At 39.3% G+C, this 25,990-nt stretch overlaps 1 protein-coding gene across 1 annotated transcript in view; it reads left to right on the forward strand.

The window, feature by feature from the left end:
- Positions 1–25,990, forward strand: part of MARCHF5 (membrane associated ring-CH-type finger 5) — a 58,627-nt gene that overhangs the window by 19,201 nt on the left and 13,436 nt on the right. Inside the window, exon 2 of the mRNA XM_007963544.3 lies at positions 123–325. Within this exon, the coding sequence (XP_007961735.1) occupies positions 123–325 (203 nt within the window). The remainder of the gene's footprint in view (positions 1–122; positions 326–25,990) is intronic.

Consider the following 25,990-nt stretch of genomic DNA (forward strand, 5'->3'; position numbering starts at 1 on the left):
TTTTAATATAGGACAAAGATTCTCTAATGTAGTAGACTCATCCCATTAAGTAAGAGCTGCAGTATAGAGGAGGCTGAAGTCATAAAGATATAAATGTCATCATTTTCTCTTTTAATTTACAGAAGCTGCTGGGTTTGTTTTGCTACTGATGAAGATGATAGAACAGCTGAATGGGTGAGACCATGCAGGTGCAGAGGATCTACAAAATGGGTTCACCAGGCCTGTCTACAACGCTGGGTGGATGAAAAGCAAAGAGGAAACAGTACAGCCAGAGTGGCATGTCCTCAGTGCAATGCTGAATACCTAATAGTTTTTCCAAAGTTGGGTAAGAATATCTTTAAAAACAACACAGATATATTTGATATTATATATAACTTTATAAGTTTATTTTAACATGAACCACCTCTTTGTTTTTGTTTTTTGGGGCATGAATTTCTACACTCCCTTTCTCTTGTTTCCTCTCTGAATGTCAGAGACATTTGTTTTGCTAACAGTTTACAATATCCTTAATATATCCCCAAATTTATCCATTTACCTGTGTATTAGCTGTCTATTTGATAGAAAGGAGAAAGAACTTGCATACCTGTGTGGATATAATTGAATAACAAAGCTATAATAAAAAAGCTGACTTTAAAAAAAAAAAGCTGACTTAGCTTAATTATCTGGAGACAGTTGGTGTAAGACAAAGAAAGCAGTAGTATGGTCTTTCTAATACTTCTTAATTCTTCCTGTTAAAGAATAAAAGTAGATAAATTAAAGATTTAATAAGATGCGACATTAAACTCATCTTTGGAATCCAATTTGTGTGGTTTCTTTCATGAACACTGCTATCCCTTTTCTGTGAAGTGGCAGGTAAGAAATAACCAAAGATCTTTGGGAACAGGCCTAGCATGGAAAAAAAGTATAGCAGACTGCTTACGAGAAGCAGTCTAAGGCTGATGTTTAGTGAGCCTGTTCCATTACAGCCATACACTTATAAATTGGTGTCAATCTCTTGGTTTGGTGTTTATACCATGCCAGTTGTTAAACATTTTTTTATAACCCTTGACTGTAACCAAGAAGTATAGGAAGGCAGCTTGGGTTCTGGGAAGGTCATAAGGAAAGAATGACTTTGGGGGCAGAGAAATTCTGGAAAAATTGGAAATAATTATTATGTATATTGGTTTTTATAAGTGCTATTCATACTGAAATCAGACCAATGTTTTTGAAAATGAGGCAACACAAATGCAGATAATGAAGTGCTTTTCTAATGTGAGAAGATTAATAATAAGGGCAAACAAAATTTCCTTGGTTCTCTGTTTTTCTCTAACATGCACAGGAAGAAATGATAGCTTCCTATGAAAGGGAAGTAGTGTAGTAGAGAAAGTAGTGTTTTCAAACATTTGGGATTTGTGGACCATGTGATGGGTCTTCAGTGCATACCACTGATTTTAGATAAACACAAAAGAATAATTCTAAATGTTTTTATTGTAAGATCAAAGCAGTATTTTTTTTTTTTTTTTTTTTGAGATGGAGTCTGGCTCTGTCGTCCAGGCTGGAGTGCAGTGGCCGGATCTCAACTCACTGCAAGCTCCGCCTCCCGGGCTTACACCATTCTCCTGCCTCAGCCTCCCAAGTAGCTGGGACTACAGGCGCCCGCCACGTCGCCCGGCTAGTTTTTTGTATATTTTTTAGTAGAGACGGGGTTTCAACGTGTTAGCCAGGATGGTCTCGATCTCCTGACCTCGTGATCCACCCATCTCGGCCTCCCAGAGTGCTGGGATTACAGGCTTGAGCCACCACACCTGGCCCAAAGCAGTATTTTTAAATCAGTATCAGGAAAAGCAATCATTGTTCACATTATTGTACCACCACATTAATGGTGAAAGACTTATTAAAGTCCAAGTTAAGGTTTCATATTTAACTGATTTCTTTTCTTGCTCTTAGTTTTATTAAATTAGCCCCACCTTTGAATTATAGATTTGGGAAGAGCAGCAAGTATATGGTATTTCTGTTAGATGTTTTAGATATTCAAATGGACACAAAAATTATTACAGTAATTCTCACTGAAAACTACATCAAGTTGACAAATGTATGGCACTCAACAGGAAAGTTGAATATTTTAATTTGGGAGACGGCAATGTGTAGATCTGTCCTTTTGGTTGAATTCAGTTCTAGGAAATATATTCTCAGATTTAGTGCAGTAATTGAATATGGTTTTAAGTCTACCTACTTGTTAGAAAAGAGTAAATCTCGGCCAGGCATGGTAGCTCACGCCTATAATCCCAGCACTTTGGGAGGCAGAGGTGGCGAGATCACAAGGTCAGGAGTTCGAGACCAGCCTGGCCACTATGGTGAAATCCCGTCTCTACTAAAAACACAAAAATTAGCTGGACATGGTGGCGTGTACCTGTAGTCCCAGCTACTTGGGAAGCTGAGGCAGAAGAGTTGCTTGAACCCAGGAGGCAAAGGTTGCAGTGAGCCGAGATCGTGCCACTGCACACAAGCCTAGGCTACAGAGCCAATACTCCATCTCACAGAAAAAGGAAAAGAGTAAAACTCTTTGGTTAAGCTGTTTGTATCATTATTTAGTCTGCATATTTTGTTACTAAGAATTGTGGCCGAGCGGGGCGCAGTGGCTCACGCCTGTAATCCCAGCACTTTGAGACGCCGAGGCGGGCAGATCACTAGGTCAGGAGATCGAGACCATCCTGGCTAACACGGTGAAACCCCATCTCTACTAAAAATGCAAAAAAATTAGCCGGGTGTGGTGGTGGGCGCCTGTAGTCCCAGCTACTCGGGAGGCTGAGGCAGGAGAATGGCGTAAACCAGGGAGGCAGAGCTTGCAGTGAGCCGAGATCGCACCACTGCACTCCGGCCTGGGAGACAGAGTGAGACTCTGTCTAAAAAAAGGAATTGCGGCCGGGCACAGTGGCTCACACCTGTAATCCCAACACTTTGGGAAGCTGGGGCGAGTAGATTGCTTGAGACCAGCCTGGGCAACAGGGTGAAACTCCATCCCTACCAAAAATAACAAAAAAAATCAGCTGGGCATGGTGGCAAACACCTGTAGTCCCAGCTACTCAGAAGGCTGAAGTGGGAGGATTGCCTGAGCCTGTGAAGTGGAGGCCACAGTGAGCTGTGACTGCGCCACTGTACTCCAGCTTGGGAGACAGAGTGAGACCCTGTCTCAACAACAAAAAAGAATTGTAGCCAGTAATGGTAGCTCGCATCTGTAATCCCAGCACTTTTGAGGCTGAGATGGGTGGATTGCTTGAGGTTACGAGCTCAGGACCAGCCTGGGCAACATAACAAAACCTTGTCTCTACAAAAAAAAAAAATTTAGCCAAGTGTGGTGGAGCACACCTGTTGTAAGTCCTGGCTACTTGGGAGGCTGAGATGGGAGGATCTCTTGAGCCCAGGAGTTTGAGGCTGCATTGAGCTATGATTGCGCCACTACCTTCTAGCCTGGGCAACAGAGTGAAACCAATCTTAAAAAAAAGAGAGAGAGAATCATAATTTTACTCTCAAATGCTATGTTCAAGCTGATCACTATACTGTCATAGAGGTATGGTACTTGAGTTAGCCACTTAAAATCATAGATATGTTTTAATGACATCAGTGTTACAAAAAATGAAGATCCGCTGGGCATGGTGGCTCACGCCTATAATCCCAACACTTTGGGAGGCCGAGGTAGGCAGATCACCTGAGATCAGGAGTTCGAGACCAGCTTGGCCAACAAGCCAAGAGACCAGTAGAGACAAGTTGAAACCTTGTCTCTACTAAAAATACAAAAATTAGCCAGGCGTGGTGGCAGGCGCCTGTAATCCCAGCTACTTGGGAGGCTGAGGCAGGGGAATCACGTGAACCTGGGAGGCAGAGGTTGCTGTGAGCCAAGCTTGCACCATTGCACTCCAGCCTGGGTGACAGAGCAAGACTTTGTCTCAAAAAAAAAAAAAAAAAAGGTATATCCTTCATTTGAGTAGGTATTGTTAGCATATTTCCTCTTGACAAAACAGAAAAACAGTATTTGCTCCTGCTTTTTTTTTTTTTCTCAAATAGATGCGGGGTCTTGCTATGTTGTCCAGGCTTGTCTCAAACACCTGGGCTCAAGCAATCCACCCACCTTGGCCTCCCAAAGTGCTAGGATTACAGGTGTGAGCCACCATGTGCCCAGCCTGCTGCTGTATTCTTAACATGCTGAAGATACCTGTTCAAGGGCTGCCATTTTAATTATATTCACAATTTTCCATGCAGTTATTAACAATGACTCAAGCCAGCTATTGTCTGTAAATGAAGCCATGTGTGAATTGGCTTTCAGATGGTGGGCTCTTCATTTGCCACGCACAAAGCTAGTGCTCTAGCCATGCTGATTCCAGCACAACTTTTCAAGTCAAGGTTCAAAAATAATTGTTGGTTAAAAGAAAATATCTTCTTCTAAAAACTTTTTAAAAGTTACTTGTATTTCTTCATTAACATATTACATTCGTATATGCTAAGAGTTGATTCGTACTCTGTAAACTAGTGGCTTCATGCAGCCATAAAACAAAATACTTAAGAGCATACATCTGTAATAATAATTGTTCTTCCTCTCTGTATAACACACATAGCACATAATGTCCAATAGTGTCATCTGATGATAGAATTTTGCCAGTAGATTGTTTATTTCTGTCTGAGCACATTTGTCATTAATTTTGCAGCTGACAGTAGTTGAATCTGTTTTGTTAAAAGAAGTACCTTTGACTATTATTTTGATATTTTAATGACAGAATTCATAGTGGAGGCTTTGGTTGGTTTACTGGAGTTGTTGAAAATGATCTGAACACTTCAGTGGCATCTTGTCCCTATTTAATAATATATCACGGTACAGTGGGAACAAGGATGTCTCCTAGTACAGAGTTATCACTCCTAGTTTACTGATTACAGCTCATTGTAAGATCAGTCTTCACTATAAAATCATACTGTTGGCATTCTGAGTTAAATGTATTTTTCACTTTTACTCTTTTGAACCATTGATTAATTTCCCTAAATTTGGGATTTAACACAGTATGATAGTAACAACAAAATATATGTTTAACCAATGTAAGCAACTCACATGATGTGGAAGTATGTTAGCCCTTTCCATTTTCCCTGTGATAGTGTTTTCTTAACTTATCCTTGTAGAGCTTGGGTGATCCTTAGAATGTAACAGCAATAAAGAACCTAAAAGGATTTCTGTGAAAGTCATAATCTTCTCAAAATTTGTGAAATGTTTGCGATCAAAGCTTTTATCACTTTTTTCTCAAACTGTCTGTAAACCAGTTAATAGATTGCCAGGGACTGCCATTGGTCTCCAAAGACACTTGATAAACACTGACTAGAAGAAGGAGTAAAAGACAGAAGATACAGAGAAGGAAAGGTGATGATGGTTAATATTCTATGGGATGATCTCTGTGCAGCAGATTTTGTGTTGTTTATTTTTTTAACTTTTCAAATGGATTTAGCCCCAGTCTGGCTGGTGCTAGCTGGCCAATTCTGCATCTTTTCTGGTACTTGTCATGGAAGGAATGAAGAGGTAGTGTAAGTGTATGTTCTTAATTGTTAATAGGGAGTTACTTGTGCTCAGTTGTGAAAAACTTAAAGGATTCATTGGAATTTTATCCTTCTCACTGTTTGCCTCCCATGTTACAGTTTGCTTTTTTCTTTTTTCTAGTGAGTTAAGTCAGTTGTATGTATGCACCTACTTAAAACCTTGCTACTCAAAATATGATCTGAGAACCAGCAACATTAGCATCATTGGGAGTTATTAGGAATGCAGAACACCACCCCTTTTCTCCACCCCCCTTTTACTGAATAGAAGTCTGCTTTTTTTTTTTTATTTTTATTTTTTTTATTTTTAAAGACGGTGTTTTGCTTTGTTGCCAATGCTGGAGTACAGCAGCATGATCATAGCTCACTGCAGCCTCAAACTCCTGGGCTCAAGCAGTCTTCTTGCCTCAGCCTTCCAAGTAGATGGGATTACAGGCATGTGCCACCACACCCAGCTAATTTTTCTTTTTCTTTTTAGAGAGGGGGAATCACTATGTTGCCCAGTCTCAAACTTCCTGGCATCAAGGGATTCCCAACCCCCCTTGGCCTTCCAAAGTACTGATAATGTAGGCAAGAACCACCATACCCAGCTGAAATGTGCATTTTAATGAGATCATTGAGTGATTTCTATGCACATTAAATTTTAAAAGCATTGCTTTAAAACATAAAAGGAATACCAACTGAGAAAAGTTTGTTTTATGAATAAAGTCTGTCCATAAACTTTGAGACCTGGTAATAACCTTGTTATTATACAGTGATATTAATTGATGATCCCGACCCTGTGTAGGCCTAGGCTAATGTGTGTACTTGTGTCTTAGTTTTTAACAAAAAAGTTTAAAAAGTAAAAATAATAAATTTTAAAAATAGAAAAAAGCTTATAGAATAAGGATAAAAAATTTTTTGGACAGCTGTACAATATGTGTTTTAAGCTAAGTGTTAAAAGAGTCAAAGTTAAAAAAAGTTAGAAATGTATAGAGTTTAAAAGTTACAGTAAGCTAAGGTTAATTTATTACTAAAAATTATAAATTCAGTGTAATAAGTACACAATGTTTATAAAGTCTATAATAGTGTATAGTAATGTCTTAGGCCTTCACATTCACTCATCACCCATTCACTGAATCACCCAGGGCAACTTCTAAACTTCCAGCCTTGCAAGCTCCATTCATGGTTAAGTGTTCTATACAGGTATACCATCTTTTATCTTTTATACCATATTTTTACTGTACCTTTCCTATGTTTAGGAACACAAATACCATTGTATTGTATTTGCCTACAGTATTCAATACAGTAACATGCTGTACAGGTTTGTAGGCTAGGAGCAGTAGGCTATACCATATAGCCTAGGTGTGTAAATAGGCTATACCATACTGACTCTATGATGTTCACAAAACTACAAAATGGCCTAAGGACACATTTATCCCTGTGTGTGGATACCCATCATTGAGTAACACATGAGTGTGTGTTAACTGGGTTTTTCAGAGATGTCCTTTATCAGGTTGAGGATGTCCCGTCTATTTGTAATTTGTTAAGGGCTTTTGTCATGAAAAAGTGTTGGGTTTTGTTGAATGCTATTTCTCTATTGATAATCATGTGGGTATTGTTCTGTATTCTACTAATATGGCATATTACATTTGGTCGATTTTCATATTAGACCAGCCTGGGGTTCCTGGAATAAGTTCTACTTGGTCATGTTTGCTAATACTTTGTTGGGAACTTTTGTGTCTATACTCATAATGGATATTGGTCTGTAGTTCTTTTGTGATATCTTTGGTTTTGGTGCTGGAATCATACTGGCTCATAGGATAAGTTGGGAAGTGATCCCTCCTTTATATTTTTTAGAAGAGTTTGTGAAGGATTGGTGTTTTAAATGTTTGGGAGCAGTGAAGCCATTTGGTCCTGGGCTTTTATTCATGGGAAATTTTTTTTATTACTAGTTCAATCTCATTACTTACAGGTCTAGTCAGATTTTCTATTTCTTCTTGAATTAGTTTTGATAGTTTGTGTCTTACAAATTTGTCCCTTTCATGTATATTATCTAATTTGTTGGCATATAGTTATTTATAGTATTTTTTAATCATCCTTTTCATTTTTGTAAGATTGGTAGTAATGCCCCTTCCTTAATTCATGATTTTAGTCATTTGAATCTTCTCTTTTTTTTCTGGTCAGTGTAGCTAAAGATTTGTCATGATTGGCCGGGTGTGGTAGCTCATGCCTGTAATCCCAGCACTTTGGGAGGCCGAGGCAGGCGGATCGCCTGCGGTCGGGAGTTCAAGACCAGCCTGACCAACGTGGAAAAACCCCCATCTCTACTAAAAATACAAAATTAGCTGGGCATGGTGGCGTGCGCCTATAATCCCAGCTACTCGGGAGGCTGAGGCAGGAGAATCACTTGAACCCAGGAGTCAGAGGTTGCAGTCAGCCGAGATCACGCCACTGCACTCCAGTCTGGGCAACAAGAGCGAAACTCCGTCTCAAAAAAAAGATTTGTCCAAGTTTTTTCTTTCTATTCTTGCATTCTCTGTTTCATTTGTATCCACCCTAATATTTATGTCCTTTCTTCCTTCTGCTTGGTTTGAATTTAGTTTGCATTTCTCCTTCTAGTTTCTTAAGGTAGAAGATTAGTTGACCTGGGATCTTTTTGCTTTCTTTTTGTCCTTTTTTTTTTTTTTTTTTTTGAGACAGGGCCTCACTCTGTCAAACATGCTGGGATGCAGTGGCACAATCTCAGCTTGCTGCAACCTTGACCTCCTAGGCTCAAGTGATCCTCCCACCTCATCCTCCCAAGTAGCTGGGACTGCAGGTACTCATCACCATACCCAGCTAGTTTTTGTATTTTTTTTTTAAATAGAGACAGGGTTTTGCCGTGTTGTCCAGGCTGGTCTCATACTCCTGAGCTCAAGTAATCAGCCCACCTCAGCCTCCCAAAGTGCTAGGATTAGAGGCATGCACCATCACAGCTAGCCTTTTGTTTTGTTTTGTTTTTGAGACGGAGTCTCGCCCTGTCGCCAGGCTGGAGTGCAGTGGCGTGATCTCAGCTCACTGCAACTTCCACCTCCTGGGTTCAAGCGATTATTCTGCCTCAGCCTCCTTGAGTAGCTGGGACTACAGGCATGCACCACCACATTGAGCCAATTTTTGTATTTTTAGTGGAGACAGGGTTTCACCATGTTGGCCAGAATGGTCTCAATCTCTTGACCTTGTGATCTGCCCACCTCAGCCTCCCAAAGTGCTGGGATTACAGGTGTGAGCCACTCATCCCCAGCCACCTTCTTCATTCTTTTTCAGAGTCTTGCCATGTTGCTCAGGCTAGAGTGCAGTAGCTGTTAACAGGTACAGTCAAGGCTACACTGCAGCCTTGAACTCATGGGCTCAAGTATCTTCCTGCTTCAGTATCCTGGTTAGCTGGGACTACAGGTGCATACCACTGCACCCAGCTCCTCTTTCTGTTTTTGTTATTTTTAAATAGATTTTAGAACATTTGTGGGTTCACAGTAAACCATATACCAGCCTCCATCCCTGACCACACATAGAGTGCTCACTACTTTCCCCACTATCAACATCTTGTACCAGAGTTACATTTTTTACAGTCAATGAACTTAAGTTGACACATCATTACCACCCAAAGTGTCCATAGTTTACATTAGGGTTCACTCTTGGTTTTGACAACTGTATAATATATAATGTATAAAGGGTTCATTCCAGGTTTTGACAACTGTATAATGACATGTATCCACCATTATAGTATTATGCAGAATAGTTTCGCTGACCTAAAAATCCTCTGTGCTCCATCTTTTCATCCCTCCCCGAGCTCCTGGCCACCATACATCTTTTTCTTTCTCCATAGCTTTTCCTTTTCCACAAGGTCATATAGTTGGACTCATACAGTATGTAGCCTTTTGAGATTGTCTTTTATTTAGTAACATGCATTTAATTTCCTCTGTATCTTTTTGTAGCTTGATAGATCATTTCATTTTAGTACTGAATACTCTTCCATTGTCTGGATGTCCCACAGTTTATCCATTCATGTACTGAAAGACATCTTGGTTGCTTCCAAGTTTTGGTTATTATGAATAAAGCTGTACACATCCATGTACAGGATTTTGTGTGGACATAAATTTTCAACTCATTGGGGTAAATACCAAGGAGCATGATTGCTGGATTGTGTGATACAAGTGTGTTTAGTTTTGCAAGAAGCCTTGAAACTGTCTTCCAAAGTGGCTGTACCAAGTACCATTTTGCATTTTCACCAGCAATGGATGAGGAGTTCCTGTTGCTCCACATCCTTGCCAATGTTTTGATTTAGGTCATTCTGATAGATGTATAGTGGTATCTCATTTTATTTTATTTTATTTTATTTTATTTTATTTTATTTTATTTTATTTTATTTATTTTTTTTTTTTTGAGACATTGTCTCGCTCTGTCGCCCAGGCTGGAGTGCAGTGGCCGGATCTCAGCTCACTACAAGCTCCACCGCCCGGATTTACGCCATTCTCCTGCCTCAGCCTCCCGAGTAGCTGGGACTACAGGCACCCGCCACCTCGCCCGGCTAGTTTTTTGTATTTTTTAGTAGAGACGGGGTTTCACCGTGTTAGCCAGGATGGTCTCGATCTCCTGACCTCGTGATCCACCCGTCTCGGCCTCCCAAAGTGCTGGGATTACAGACTTGAGCCACCGCGCCCGGCAGGTATCTCATTTTAATTTGCAATTTTCTAGTGATAAATGATGTGAAACATCTTTGCATATGTTTATATGCCATCTGTGTATCTTCTTTGATGAGGGGTACAAGTCTTTTGCTCATTTTAAAAATCAACATGATAGTTTTCTAATTGTTGACCTTTAAGGGTTCTTTGGATATTTTGGATAAAAGTTCTTTGTCAGATGTCTTGGGCAGATCTTTTCTCCTTGCTTGTCTTCTCATTCTCTTAATCTTCCTTCCTTCCCTCCTTCCTTCCTCCCTCCCTCCCTCCCTTCCTCTCACTGCAAGCTCTGCCTCCTTGGGTTCATGCCGTTCTCCTGCCTCAGTCCCCCGAGTGGCTGGGACTACAGGTGTGCCCACCACCACACCCAGCTAATTTTTTGTATTTTTAGTAGAGACAGAGTTTCACTGTGTTAGCCAGGATAGTCTTGATCTCCTGACCTCATGCCGTGCCCAGCATCTTCTTTTCTAATGTCATTTACAACTATAAAATTTCCTCTAAGTGCTACTTTAGCTGTGTATCATAATTTTTGTTGCGTTTTCATTTATCTCAAAATATTTTCTCATTTTTCTTGTGATTTCTTCTTCTACTCACTGATTATTTAGGAATGTGGTGTTTAATTTTCACGTATTTGTAGATTTCCCAGATGTCCTTGTTATTGATTTTTTAATTTCATTTTGATCAGAGAGCATACTTTGTCTGATTTCTTAACTACATTAAAACTTTTTTTAATGGCCTAACATAGGTTTATCCTGGAGAATGTTCCATGTGCACTTGAGAAAAACATGTATTCTGCTGCTGTTGGAGTATTCTATAAATGTCTAGTTGATTCTGTTATTTTCAAGTATTCTATTTCCTTGTTATCTTTTACCTGTTTATTATTTAAAGTAGAGTGGTGAGTGGTGTCTTGTACCTATAATCCCAGCACTTAGGAAGGTTGAGGTGGGAGGATCATTTGTGCCTAGGAGTTTAAGACCAGCCTGAGCAACATAGTGAGACCCTGTCTCTACAAAAAAAAAAACAAACAAACAAAAAAAACACTTTAACCAGGTATGGTGGCACATTCTTGTGGTCTCCGCTAGCTCAGGAGGCTGTATCAAGAGGATTGCCTGAGCCCAAGAGTTCGAGACTGCAATGAGCTCTTACTGCACCACTGCACTGCAGCCTGGGCAACAGAGTAAAGCCTTATGTCTTGAAAAACAAAAGAGAGAGAGAGAGAGAGAGAGAGTGGGGCATAGAAGTCTCCAATTATTGTTAAATTGCCTGTTCCTCTGGTTCCATACATCTTTGCTTAATTTATTTTGGGGCTCTGTTAAGTGCACATATTTATAATTGTTACGTCTTTCTGATGGATTGTCCCTTTACCATTAAAAATATCCTTTTTGGTTTCTAATAGCAATTGTGTCATTAAAAATCCCTTGACTGATATTCGTGTAGCCATTTCAGCTCTCTTATATCTCATTAAGAGTAAATTGTTAGTTTTCAAGTTAAATTTTTGTCATCTTTATTTTATTATTTATGTATTTATTTATTTGAGATGGAGTCTTGCTGTGTGGCACAGGCTGGATTGCAGCTGCACGATCTTGGCTCACTGCAACCTCCACCTCCCAGGTTCAAGCAGTTCTCCTGCCTCAGCTTCCCAAGTAGCTGGGATTACAGGTGTGCACCACCACATCTGGCTAATTTTTTGTATTTTTAGTAGAGATGAGGTTTCACCATGCTGGCCAGGCTGGTCTCAAACTCCTGAACTCCAGTGATCCACCTGCCTTGGCCTCCCAAAGTTCTGGGATTACAGGCATGAGCCACTGTGCCCAGCTACTCGTATTTTATTGTTGCTCTTATAACTAAACATTAACTGAAACTTCTTATATAGAATTTTTACGAGTAACCATCCTCAAAAAGTGGTTTTCAAGTGTTAAGTGGAGTGTAAATGCTTAGAAGGGAAAGATGTTCACTGGGGATGAATAGGACCAATTCCTGGGAGAAACCTTCCTAGAGAATCTAGGATATAAAATTAATAGTTGTAACTATTTTATTTTACAATATTTTAATATCAGTGGTAATATCAATAGCTATCATTTGCTAATAGGCCCCTATTGCCTATTTTTCCATTCTCTGTTTCATTCTAGGCACTATGTTGATCACTTTGCCTATATTATTTAAACTTCTCAAAAGCTCTGCATAATAGATAGTGTCCTCAGTTTATAGATAAGGAGTACACTCAGCAAATTTATGTAATGGAAGCCCATGGGCTTCCAGCAAATAAAGCAAGGAGCCAGAATTTTACACTGGCAAATTTCTTATTACTGTCACTCAGTGAGTCAGCTACCAGGCCACATATGGATAAGTAGTTTCAAGTACCATAAGAACTAATAGAGATAATGTGAATTTGAACTAATTTGAGATACTGTTAATAAATTACACAAATGATGTGTAAGTAACAAACATTTTATGAGTTGGTACCACTAGAATTGAAAGAGAAGTTTATAGCCAAAAAGCAAAATGATAGCCAGCACTATCAAAAATGCAAGCACTAACAAATTGCCTATTCTCTTTTCTTTCTCTTGATATTTGCTTTGCTGGAAATGGAAAGGAATAGCAAATACATCAAAGAGAAGATGGAGCAACTACAATATCTCATAAGCAATTTTTTTTTAACTCATTTGATGTTTAAGTTTATATTTTTCCCCCAAGTAATGCATTGACACGGTCAGAAATTCAAAGACACAAGATACAGTAGGATATTTAATGAAAAGTCTTTCTACCATGTCTGCCAGCCATGGTGCCAAGTAACTTTTCTTACTTGGTTATAAATTACAACCATTGTTATAAATTTCTGGTATTTCATTGCAGTTTGTTTCTCTTTTTCTTCTCTCTCTCTCCTTCATTCTTCTCCTCTCCCTCTCTCCCTACACTTACACAGAATCTACAAATGTGAGAGTTAAAGGAACAACAAGGGATAGGGAAGTACCCAGGGCTTAGCAACCTTAGAAAACTGATAGTACAAGGGAAGGGAACTGTTAACAAGAGCTGCAGCAGAGGGAGAGAGCTCCTTAATAGGACGTGTGATCTTTCATAGAGAAATGCAAGCTACTTGCAGTGAGGGAACCAGGGAAAAGACTTTCTTTAACACTTTTGCCACTCTCTGATGTTCTGGTCTCTCCTATCATCTGAACACATCAGAAGCTAGAGGGCAGGTTGCTTAAACTTTTTTTTTTCTTAGCAGTATATCGTAGATACTATTTTGTATTCGTGTATAAAGAGCTTTTTTTTTTTTTCTATTAAAAGTAGTCAGCCTAGATAAAGAGCTTTTTAAAAAAACAGCTGTGTACATACATAGATGTATGATTACTTATATAATCAGTCTTCCACTGATGGACATATAGGCTTGTTTCCAATCTTTTACTGTTACAGACAGTACTTTTATAAACAACTTTGGGAAATAATTTTATGCATGTGTGCAAATATATCTGTAAGATAAATGACTAGAAATAGAATTACTGAGTCAAAAGTATGTGCATTTATAATATAATAGATATCCTATAATTGGCTTTTGTAGACATTACACCCATTTAATCTCCCAACGGTGTAGTGGAGTTCCTGCTTCCCCATTGCCTTTGCCAACATGCTGCTATCAATATATAGAACTAGTTATATCTGCCACCTTAGCATTGATCAAAGCTTAGCAGAATGCCCACTCAGGTACTTTTTCTCTTTTACTATGAAATATTCCATTTGTGGAAAAGGAATATATCCCAGTTTCATATGAGAAGAGATAAACAGGGCAAAGTCAACACCACCATTGAAAAAGCTGACTTAAAAGGGCAAAAAAAAAAAAAAAAAAAAGTAACTTTACAGTGTAGAAATGTGGCAAACACTACAATAGCCAAATAATCAAGGTCTTTATCACCAGTAATGATTCATGTAGGTATTATGTACGTTTGATATGATGCAATGAAAATTGCACTTTGCCTCTGTGGTCTTCTTCCCTAAAAGTCCTAACTCCAAGAGATAATGAGAAAAACACCAGACAAATTCCAATTGAGGGATATTATACAAAATACCTAATCAGTACTCCTCAAGATTGTCAAGGTCATCAAAAGCAAAGAAGTCTGAGAAACTGTCATAGCCAAGAGGAATGTAAGGAGACATGACTGAATGTAATTCACATGTCTTTATTCTGTTTCAGAATCTTATCCAAGATACCACATTACATTTAGTCATGTCTCCTTACACTCCTCTTGGCTATGACCTTGATTGTAGTGTTTGCCACATTTCTCCACTGTAAAGTTACTTTTTTTTTTTTTTTTTTTTGCTCTTTTGTGTGAGCTTTGTCAATGATGTTGATTTTGCCCTGTTTATCTCTTCTCATCCTTTTAATTCTTTTGGGTTCTTTTTTATGTTTATTGTGATACTGATATACTTGGATTTTTATCATCAGATTTTGTGCATTCTATATGTCCTACTTTTTCCTTTAAGTTTTATGCTTTATTTCTCTACCTAAGTGGTTATTCTTGAAAAATCTTGGCTTTTATCTCTTCACATATTGCTTTTCCCCCATTCTTTCCATTCTCATTTTGTAGAACTCTGATTAGAGTTATATTAGACATTTTCCCTTTTTTTGTTATGATAGAATTTCTCATTTCCTGGGCTTTGTTATGCTCATACACTGCTAACACTTGGTTGTTTAATATGTTGTCCTATCCCCTGCATTTTGTGTAAACTGGTGTTTAGATCCTGTCAGTGAGGTTACTGTGTATATATATATTTTTTTACAGGAATATCTGATTGTGTGCTTCTTATTTCATCACATCACAAGGCACATAGTGTAAGACCGATCAGTGTGTATAGGTATTATCAGCCTGATCCATTCGATAAAGTTAATCTATTCATTTCCACCTAATGGTTTTAGCAGAGATTGATACTTTATTATTCATTGCCTCTAGATCCATTGTTTCATTAATTAATGCAAAACATTGTCATTCTAATATTTTCATTCTTTCTCCATTTATTGGCTTAGAAAATTTATGTTATCAATCAAGAAGAGATTGCTGAGTCAGAGGGTAAATTGCACATAGAATTTTGCTGGGTATTGCCAAATTTCCTTCCACAGGTGCTGAACCATTTGTATATTCACCTGTAATATGTGAGTGTGACTATTTCCTCATGCTTTGCCAGTAGGATGTGTTAGCAAACCAAGATTTTAACCGGTCTGTTAAGAAAAGATACCTTATTGTAGTTTTAATACACATTTCTTTATCAGTGAGGAGGCTAAACCATTTTAAAGTAAGAATACTTAGATCATAAAAGGGTACTATAGAGTAAGAAATATATTTTCCCCAAACTTAAAACTTCACGGCTTCAATTTTATGGGGGTTTTACATTTTTGACTGATATACCAAGGTATCAGTTACTCCATAAAAATGCTCTGCATTGTTTTTCCTCTAGCCACATGACCTTCTGTCACTCACATGAACTCAACCTATTTCTTCTCTGCCTGCTCATAAAATATATCATTGGCTTATTTCACTACATAAAAAACAAATATGGACTTAAGAACTCAAGTAATAATCTTTTCATATTAATAAAATTTTCTAGTAATATTTACACTTAGCCTTCAGATAAATGTTTTTTTTTCACTTTGCTTTATATATAAGTTCCTATGTATGATCAAAATAAAGAAAAATTTAAAAACCTAAGTCCTATTCCATGGTGATTCCATGGATCTTTAAGGAAAAGGGCACCTATTCTTTTTTTCTCACCTGAAGATTTCCTGAAATTGTCTTATTTTTATTCCAGAGCTATATACCACAGAATTTTTCTCAGACATCTCCTGTCTTTGATTATGCCTTCTACTCCACTGTCCTATCATGACAACAAAGCTTTGACCTTTGTTGTCAAAGCTTATAGTTAGAGAACTTATTTAGTCTTTTTTTTTTTTTTTTTTTTTTTTTTTGAGACAGAGTTTTGCTCTTGTTGCCCAGGCTGGAGTGCAGTGGCGCAATCTCGGCTCACTGTAACCTCCACCTCCCAGGTTCAAGCAATTCTCCTGCCTCAGCCTCCCGAGTAACTGGAATTACAGGCTCCCACCGCCATGCCCAGCTAACTTTTGTATTTTTATTAGAGAGGGGGTTTCACCAGGTTGGCCAGGCTGGTCTTGAACTCCTGACCTCAGGTGATTCACCCGCCTTGGCCTCCAGAAGTACTGGGATTACAGGCATGAGCCACCATGCCTGGCCCTTCATTTAGTCTTTTGTAACCCTCATTGTTATACCTTCTTATGAGGCAAATGACTAGGATACCTTCAGAATAAGAGTTTCTTGTGTTACTGCTGGATCATGTTTGGTCTTGCTCCCTAAGTCTTAAAAGTAGATTAGTTTTTAGAAGTATCATTCAACAGTGTGAGGCTTTCTGGGTACACACTGTATATGAATACAAGTAGCTGAATTACAGGTCCAAAACATAATTATACAATTTTTTTTAAAAGGAGCGGAGGATAACTGCTCTTTACAGAATCTAAATTCTCTTGATGTCTTCATTCTCCCTTTACATTTCCAGATTTTTTGGCTCCATTGACTCCTTCCTTTGCTCCTTGTCCTGGATCTTTAAGGAAAAGGGCACCTATTCTTTTTTTCTCACCTGAAGATTTCTTGAAATTGTCTTATTTTTATTCCAGAGCTATATACCACAGAATTTTTCTCAGACATCTCCTGTCTTTGATTATGCCTTCTACTCCACTGTCCTATCATGTTTAACATCGTTTGCCATTTTGGGGTGACCATGCAGTTTAAAACTGGAAGAAATAATAGCGGACACAGATTGTTACTACATAACATTAAGTACGGAGAGCTTTATGTGAATTATTTTAATTTTTACAAAAACTCTGATATACATAACACCTTCATTGTACAGATGCAGAAATTCAGGCCCAGAGATGGCACTTTGTTCCAGTTCACACAGCAGACCCAACCTAATCCTTACCCACCTTGTTTTGTTACAGCCTAATGAGCCTAATACAAGCTTCTCATATACAGGGAAGAAGAAAATTCAGTGGTAATGTCAGGTTACCTTCCTCAGGATAATGGTTACCTGAAGTTTATAACTCATTGTTCTTGTCTAAAATACAGCTTTTCTTATTAATAATAACAATTATCATCATGGAAAATGTGAAAAATATACATATGCTTAAAGAAAAAAAGACAGTGGGTTATATAGTTAACTAGCATATATGTAGTATGTACATAGTGCTGCCAGTTGTTTTTATGTGTTAATAAAGGATGATTGGTGGCGGCGGTGGTGGCGGTGGTGGCGGCGGCGGCGGCGGCGGTGGTGGTGGTGGTGGTGGTGGTGGTGGTGATTTTTTTCAACAAAGTCTTTCACTTCCAGTTGGAAGGCTCTTCTTAGCATGCCTGCTTGGTTTTGCCTTGATTCCGTTGTGCTTTTTCTTCTTCACTTGGAATTGGCCTTCTTTTCACATCAGAGACTTCAAGTTTAGGTCAAGATTCATTTATTTAAAAAAAAAAAAGAGCAATTTTTAAAAACTCTTTGTATCCTTACCCCCTGTATAATCTTTACCTAAAATTTTCTTAACATTTATCTGTACAGTTTGTACCATACTATCATATCTTTATTAATTTTGCCTTAAAAGTTTTCAGTTGTTTTATGTATATTGTTTGTCCCTAACTAGATTGTAGACTCCTAGGGGGCAGCAGCTAGTGTGTTAAATATAATTTACATTTATTTTAATACATAGTAAAATGTGTTTACAGTAGGTGCTTAATAAGTACTTAGTAGTTGATCTTACAGCTCACAAGTATTCTGTAGGCTATTATTTTATGAGTATAAATTTAAAATTTCCTTTGGCATAAGTTATGTAATCATAAGGAACTACTGTGGTGATCTTCAGTGATTAATCATGGAAATGCAATATATAAATATATAGATATGTCATATATAGCTATGTACCATATATTTTTATATATAATCACATATATAATCATATATGTATATATAATCACTTATATATAATCATATATATGTATATATATATAATCACTCATCGCTTTGACCTTAAATCTTTATTCTTCAGGGTTGTTCGGGTTAGTTGGTTTGTCTGTGGGCCTTTTTTTTTTTTTTTGTCAGATACTGTTTTGGACCAGGCATGGTGTCTCATACCTATGATACCAGCACTTTGGGACGCCAATCACCTGAAGCCAAGAGTTTGAGACCAGCCTGGGCAACATAGCAAGATACCATTTCTACAATAAAATATATATAATTAACTTAGTTATCTAAAAAGTTGTCCGAGAACATATCCCTTCTTTACAATCTAATGATTAACCTTTTGTTATTAAGCAAAGTAACTTACAACGTAAGTTTGCAGGATGTTTGTTCTTACATAAAGATGGTAAAATCTCAAACTACCAGCAGAGCAGTGAATCAAAGGTGAAATTTACGTAAGCTTGTCTGGGGCTCTTGGACCTAGTCTCCAAAGTGTAGTGTTTAAAACAGTGGGGAATGCTAGAGAAAGAGGTAGAACTCTTTACTATCTCATTAGGATTCCCACATACTTTTTTTTTTTTTTTTTTTAAGACAGAGTTTCGCTCTTGTTGCCCAGACTAGAGTACAATGGCGCAGTCTTGGCTCACTGCAACCTCTGCCTCCCGGGTTCAAGTGTTTCTGCTACCTCAACCTCCCGAGTAGCTGGGATTACAGGCATGCGCCACCATGCCCAGCTAATTTTTGTATTTTTAGTACAGATGGGGTTTCACCATGTTGGCCAGGATGATCTCAATCTCTTGACCTTGTGATCTGCCTGCCTCAGCCTCCCAAAGTGCTGGGATTACAGGCGTGAGCCACCGCGCCTGGCCTCCCACATACTTTTAATCAAGTTTGTTGTATTACTTGATACCTTCAATAAAATTCACATTTGTTGGCTTGGGACCATATAACTAATACTTTCTTTTCTTTTTTTTTTTTTTCTTAAAATGTCCATTTAACAACAGACTGAGTCAAGTACTGGCCACAGAGTACTGTGGCTAGGTCCTGTGCCATTATATTCCAGTGCCTTGTAGAACAGGCCAAAGTGCCCGATACTGCCAAGTACCATGTGCTAAGATAGCTGTGGCCTAGAGGGTCCTTGAGAGTGATGCCAATCATCATTAAAAAGCATTTTTTAAGCACCTATCTGTACATGGTTCTGTCCTAGGCACTGTACAAAACGAGTTAAACAGACATGGCCCCTGTCCCCTGGGAGTTTTCAGTCTAAGATGATGCTGACATGGACAGACATAAAGGATACTGAGACAACTGAACAAACATTGAACAAGAACATAAAGTACTAACATTATGCACAAGCAAAGGGGTAAGTGTATTTTGTGGGGTAGTATGTAAAGGAAGCTTCATGGGACATGGACAGGGTGGGCTAGTCAGCCTCTATCAAGTTAGGTTAGTCTTTGCTGAGAAGTTGGGTTTTTATACAGACTTAAAGTAGGGACAGGACGTTCCAAACATGTAGCAAAAAGACTTGGAGCAAGGATCAAAGTTTATATTGTTAAACTGTCAGTGGCCTCAAAATTCTGCACTTCTGGATGGCTCTGAAAATGGGGTTGGTGTCTTAGCTTTAGAAAGTTGCCATTTGAGGGCCAGGTACAGTGCCTCACGCCTGTAATCCCATCACTTTGGGAGGCCAAGGCGGGTGGATCATTTGAGACCAGAAGTTCTGGACCAGTCTGGGTGACGTGGCAAAACCCCATCTCCACTAAAAATAAAAAAATTAGCTAGGTGTGGTGGCATGTACCTGTAGTCCTAGCTACTTGGGAGGCTGAGGTGGGAGAATCGCTTGAACCCAGGAGGCAAAGGTTGGCATGAGCCGACATCACGCCACTGCACTCCAGCCTGGGCTATAGAGCGAGACTGTCTCAAAAGGAAGTTGGCATTTGAGTTTGGCGTAGGTCGAAATCAGTTCAATGCAAAGCAAAAAGCAAACAGAAAAAACATGGGAACTTGAGTGGCTTCTGTGAGCAGTCTGTCTTGCTTGTTGAATCTCTTTTATAAATTATTGGCCACTTAACAGAAGGAACTTATCTTCTCAGGAACTTATAACAGGTTGTCTTGTAAAGTACCTGCTTATGCTCATTAAATCATGTTCTGTGTTAGAAACTTTCATACAACAAAGTATAGAATTATGTTTCTCTGCCAGTCCAAGTGCATTGGTATTTACAACTAATGGATCATAACCAGTTATATATTTATTTGTTTCTTCTCCACTCCAACAGCTTCACTTGACTAGCCTCTAGGAGTTCTGGGTGTTACTACAAGCAATGCCAGCAAATGTTGAACATTAAGTATTACCTACCTGCCCTTCAATCATTGACTTCTTTTTTTTTTTTTTTTTTTTGAGGCGAAGTCTTGCTCTGTCTCCCAGGCTGGAGTGCTGCGAGTGCAGTGGCGCGATCTCGGCTCACTGCAAGCTCCCCGCCTCCTGGGTTCACGACATTCTCCTGCCTCAGCCTCCAAGTAGCTGGGACTACAGGCGCCCGCCACCATGCCCGGCTAATTTTTTTTGTATTTTAGTAGAGACGGGGTTTCACCGTGTTAGCCAGGATGGTCTGGATCTCCTGACCTCGTGATCTGCCCATCTCAGCCTCCCAAAGTGCTGGGATTTACAGGCGTGAGCCACCGTGCTCAGTATCATTGACTTCTTAACTTCCAAGGAGCACCTGTAGCAGCCAAAACATAAATTTTAATTTATATTACAGTGGCAGCAAAAATCTACTTTTGTTTGCTATGTCTGCCAGACAAAACTGATTACTCCTTTTTTATTAGACATAGACTTACAAGCCCCAGTAGTTCTCAGCTCACTTTTTGATGTCATTTACATCTGAAACGTAAAAACTTGAATTTACCCAGAATATTAGGGTGTAGTTGTTCTCTTTACAAAAGCCTCTTTATTATACAAAAGAAGTAATAGTTTCCCTGCTAATTGCAAGCTTCTCTGGTACCCTTTAAATTAATAGATTTTTTTAAACTTAATATTTATACAACGCTTCAGTTGCCATTCATTGTGTAAACACGGTGCTATTGGAAACGTAAGTGTTGAGGCCCACTAACGCATTAAAAATTCAATAATGCCTTTTGAAAATATTGAAACTTTCTTACGCCCTTATATATTTAACTTGTAAGGTACATTTATTATAGTTCTTCCTCTACACCAGAATTAAGGTTTTCAAAGGCTGCTGTCTTGCCTTTTTCCACTTCCCGTAACTTTTTGTGATGTAATCTGACAGCAATAAGAATCTAGTAACTGTTGCTTTTTTCCTAAGTTTACGACCCCTGAGCCCAAGTCATGAGATAGTAGCACATAAACTTCATAAGAAGAGTATCAATTAGGGACTGTCATCCAAAAGATTTCAGTGATTGTTCTTACTCACCAAGTAGCTTGCCAGATAATCTTTAGCTCTCAGAAATACCTCCCCTGGGTGGCAGTTTATTATTCTAATGGTATGCTTAGCACTAGGCATTTATCTTTTCTTTTAAATATTAAGCTAATCTTAGACTAGTGTCCGGAAAAGCCTTAAGAGGTTTAGACAAAGTAAACAAGAGAAAAGCCAAGACAGAATTTTGTCAGAAAAACTAGAATTAGGTGCTATAAAATGCAGCCTGTTCCTCCATTTTATCTGGTACATCTTTTGCCTGTAACACAAGAGATGAGTAGAAAATTTCCAAAGAGAAAATATGAAAAAAATTTTTTCCTTATGCAAAAGAATTCACACCCAATGGTGTAGGAAGAAAATTGAGCTTAGGTTAGAACCTTCTGAGATCTTCCGAGGAAAAACAAGAAAAACAATTCAAACATCTGTAGGTTGTCACTGTTCATGATAGATAAAAGTAATAGTGATAGGTTATATTTTAGGAATTATGCTTTCATTCAAATATTTGAATTTTTTTTTAAGGAATTATATTGCTTTACTCCATCAGTAGGTAGTTCCAAGTACAAGATAATTCAGTTCAACAAATGATTGAGAGTAATAGGAACTTGAGATAGATCAATGATCAAAACATCATTTTCCCTTTGGAGTTTTTGTTTTGTGTTGTTTTGTTTTGTTTTGTTTTGAGATGGAGTTTCGCTCTTGTTGCCCAAGCTGGAGTGCAATGGCGCCATCTCAGCTCACTGCAACCTCCGCCTCCCGGGTTCTAGCCATTCTCCTGCCTCAGCCTCCTGAGTAGCTGGGATTACAGGCGCATGTTACCACACCTGGCTGATTGCATTTTTAGTAGAGATGGGTTTCACCATGTTAGGCTAGTCTCGAACTCCTGACCTCAGGTGATCCGCCCACCTCAGCCTCCCAAAGTGCTGGGATTACAGGCGCAAGCCACCGTGCCCGGCCTGTAGCTTATTTTCAGATGCAAAGATCAGCAAACCTTTCTGTAAAGAACCAGATAATAAATATTTTAGACTTTGCATGTACCCATGTTCCAATAAAACTTAATTTATAAAAACAGGCAGATGTCTGAATTTAGCATATAGCCCCTAGTTTCCCAACCTCTGTTATAGTAAGTGGAAACATAATTAATAGGTAAATTAGGGTATGTTAGGTGATAAGTGCTTTGGGAAAAAGAAAAATAGAGCAAGGTAATCAAATGGGGAGTGTGATGAAGTAGGGGTTCGTAGGTTGGGCTTCACTTAGGTCAAGAAGAAGAGGAAGGGGCATGGTGGCACACACCTGTAGTCTCAGCTACTCAAGAGGCTTAGATGGGAGGATCACTTCAGCCAGGAGTTTGAAGCCAGACTGGGCAATATAGTGAGACTCCGTGTCTAAAAAGAAAAAGGAAAAAAGAGGAAGAACCAGCAAAGGAGACTGAAAAATGAGTAGTGAGATAGAAAGAAAAACGAGAGATGTTCTCGGCTTGGTCCAGTGACTCACTCCTGTAATCCCAGCACTTTGGAAAGCCAAGGTGGGCAGATCGCTTGAGCCTAAGAGTTCCTAAGAGTTTAAGACCAGCCTAGGCAATGTGGCATGGCGAAACCTCATCTCTGCAAAAAATACAGAGGTTAGCCAGGCGTGGTGGTGCACACCTGTAGTCCCAGCTGCTTGGGAGACTGAAGAAGAGGATTGCTTGACCCCAGGAGGCAGAGGTTGCAGTGAGCCAAGATGATGCCATTGCACTCCTGCCTGGATGACAGAGTGAGACTCTGTCTCAAAAAAAAAAAGTTCAGGATAAGCCAAAGAAAAGGAAAACCAAGATTAGATTTGGCTAAATGGAAGTTGTTAGTGACCTTGATAATTAGTTTTGGTGAAGTGGGTTCAAAACTAAGGAGAGTATCAGATAGAGGGCCGGGCGCGGTGGCTCACGCCTGTAATCCCAGCACTTCAGGAGGCTGAGGCGGGTGGATCACCTGAGGTCGGGAGTTCAAGCCAACCTGACAAACACGGAGAAACCCTGTCTCTACTAAAAATACAAAATTAGCCAGGCATGGTGGCACATGACTAATCCCAGCCACTGAGGAGGCTGAGGCAGGAGAATCACTTGAACCCAGGAGGCAGAGGTTGCAGTGAGCTGAGATCGTGCTGTTGCACTCCACCCTGGGCAACAAGAGCAAGACTCTGTCTCAAAAAAAGAAAAAAAAAAAAACAAAACAATTCTTCAGGGGAATTTCGTTGCAAAGGGAGCAATGAAATGAAGCAGTGGGGCAAAAAGGCTCAAGAAAAAATTTGGTTTTAATTTTTTTTTTTTTTTAACACAGAAGAAATAATGGCATGTTTGTATGATGAGAAGCCAGTAAAGAGCAGGGAGAAATTACATAGGAGAGTGGGAGAGAATTGCTGGAGCTGTGGCCTTGAGTTGCCGAGGGGATAGGACCATCTAGTGCATAAGCGAGGGGACTGACTTCAGCTCGGTGGGATATTGGTTGATGGGTACATGTGCTGGAGGGAGTTGGTAAATGTTCTCTTATGGCTTCAGTTTTCTGATTAAAAAATTACTAGGCCAGGCATGGTGGCTCATGCCTGTAATCCTAGCACTTGGAAGACTGAAGTAGGATTACTTGAGCCTAGGAGTTCTAGACCAGCCTGGGCAACACAGGAGACCCCGTCTCTACCAAAAAAAAAAAAAAAAAAAATTAAATTAAATAAATAAAATTAGCCAAGCATGGTGGTGCACATCTGTGGTCCCAGCTACTTGGGGCGCTGAGGTGGGAGGCTCGCTTGAGCTAGGGAGGTCAAGGCTGCAGTGAGCCATAGCACGCCACTGTACTCTAGCGTGGGTGACAGAGCAAGACCCTGTCTCAAAAGAAAAAAGAAAAAAATCTAATTATCAATCGATACAAAGGTTGAAGTGCTGAGGTTTTATATATACCTATTGTCTTTAACTTCTACTACCAGCATTTGAGGGATCTTTGGTGACTAAGATGACTTTTATTGTGCTTTCTAAGGGAGTTACAAACTTAACCCAGCAAATTTGTATGTTATGAGAATTCAGCACTATATTCTGAGATTAAATAATGATGCATGTAATGCCTGTGACACAGCACACAGTCTCATGTAGACCCTCAAGAAATGCTATTTATTAGAGGATGTAGAGTTGGTGTGCACTGAATTAGACTTGTTTCATCTCTCTGGTCCCGAAAGATACTTTATCATTGTTTTAAATGTTATGTAAGTTAGAGCTTGACAGTAATAAGTAAATATGCTATATGTATTATAAATGACAGGTCCTTTGACATCTCTTCTAATGTTCTCTCTACTTTACAATGTATAGTCTGTCTTCATACAGTGACATAGTGATATTATTGGCTCCAGTGATCAGCAGGGAGTCTTGATCAGAGGCTCCATAGATGGATGCTTTGTTCTTACCTGTTTAATTATTTTATCATCAAAATCCTATGTTAATTTATTTGTATAGAGAAAAAAACTGTTTTCGTGTATAGCTTCTGCCTTTAGATTATAAGTTCCCAGAAGGTAAGTAATAATTGTTACACATTTCTAAGAAATTTTCATATTTTTTTGGTGGCTCACACACACCTGTAATCTCAGCTACTTGGGAGGCTGAGACAGGAGAGTCACTTTAACCCAGGAGGTGGAGGTTGCAGTGAGCTGAGATTGCACCACTGCACTCCAGCCTGGGCAACAGAGCAAAAATCTGTCTCAAAAAAATAACAATTAAAAATTAAATTGAAAAAATAAACTTAGAGTCGGATGCAGTGGCTCATGCCTGTAATCCCAGCACTTTGGGAGGCTGAGGTGGATGGATCACCTGAGGTCAGGAATTCAAGACCAACCTGGCTAACAGGGTGAAACCCCATCTCTACTAAAAATACAAAAATTAGTTGGCCATGGTGGTGCATGCCTGTAATCCCAGCTACCTGGGAGGCTGAGGCAGAAGGATCACTTGAGCCCAGGAGGCGGAGGGTGCAATGAGCCGAGATCCTGCCATTGTACCCCAGGCTGGGTGACACAGTGAGATTCCGTCTCAAAAATAAATAAATAGCTGGCCGGGTGCGATGGCTCACACCTGTAATCCCAGCACTTTGGGAGGCTGAGGCGGGTGGATCACCTGAGGTCAAGAGTTCAAGACCAGCCTGACCAACATGGTGAAACCCCGTCTGTACTAAATATACAAAAATTAGCCAGGCATGGTGGCAGACGCCTGTAATCCCAGCTACTCAGGACGCTGAGGCAGGAAAACCGCTTGAACCCAAGAGGTGGAGGTTGTGGTGAGCCAAGATTGCACCATTGCACTTCAGC

Source organism: Chlorocebus sabaeus, chromosome 9 (genome assembly GCF_047675955.1).
Source record: "Chlorocebus sabaeus isolate Y175 chromosome 9, mChlSab1.0.hap1, whole genome shotgun sequence".
NCBI lineage: Eukaryota > Metazoa > Chordata > Mammalia > Primates > Cercopithecidae > Chlorocebus > Chlorocebus sabaeus.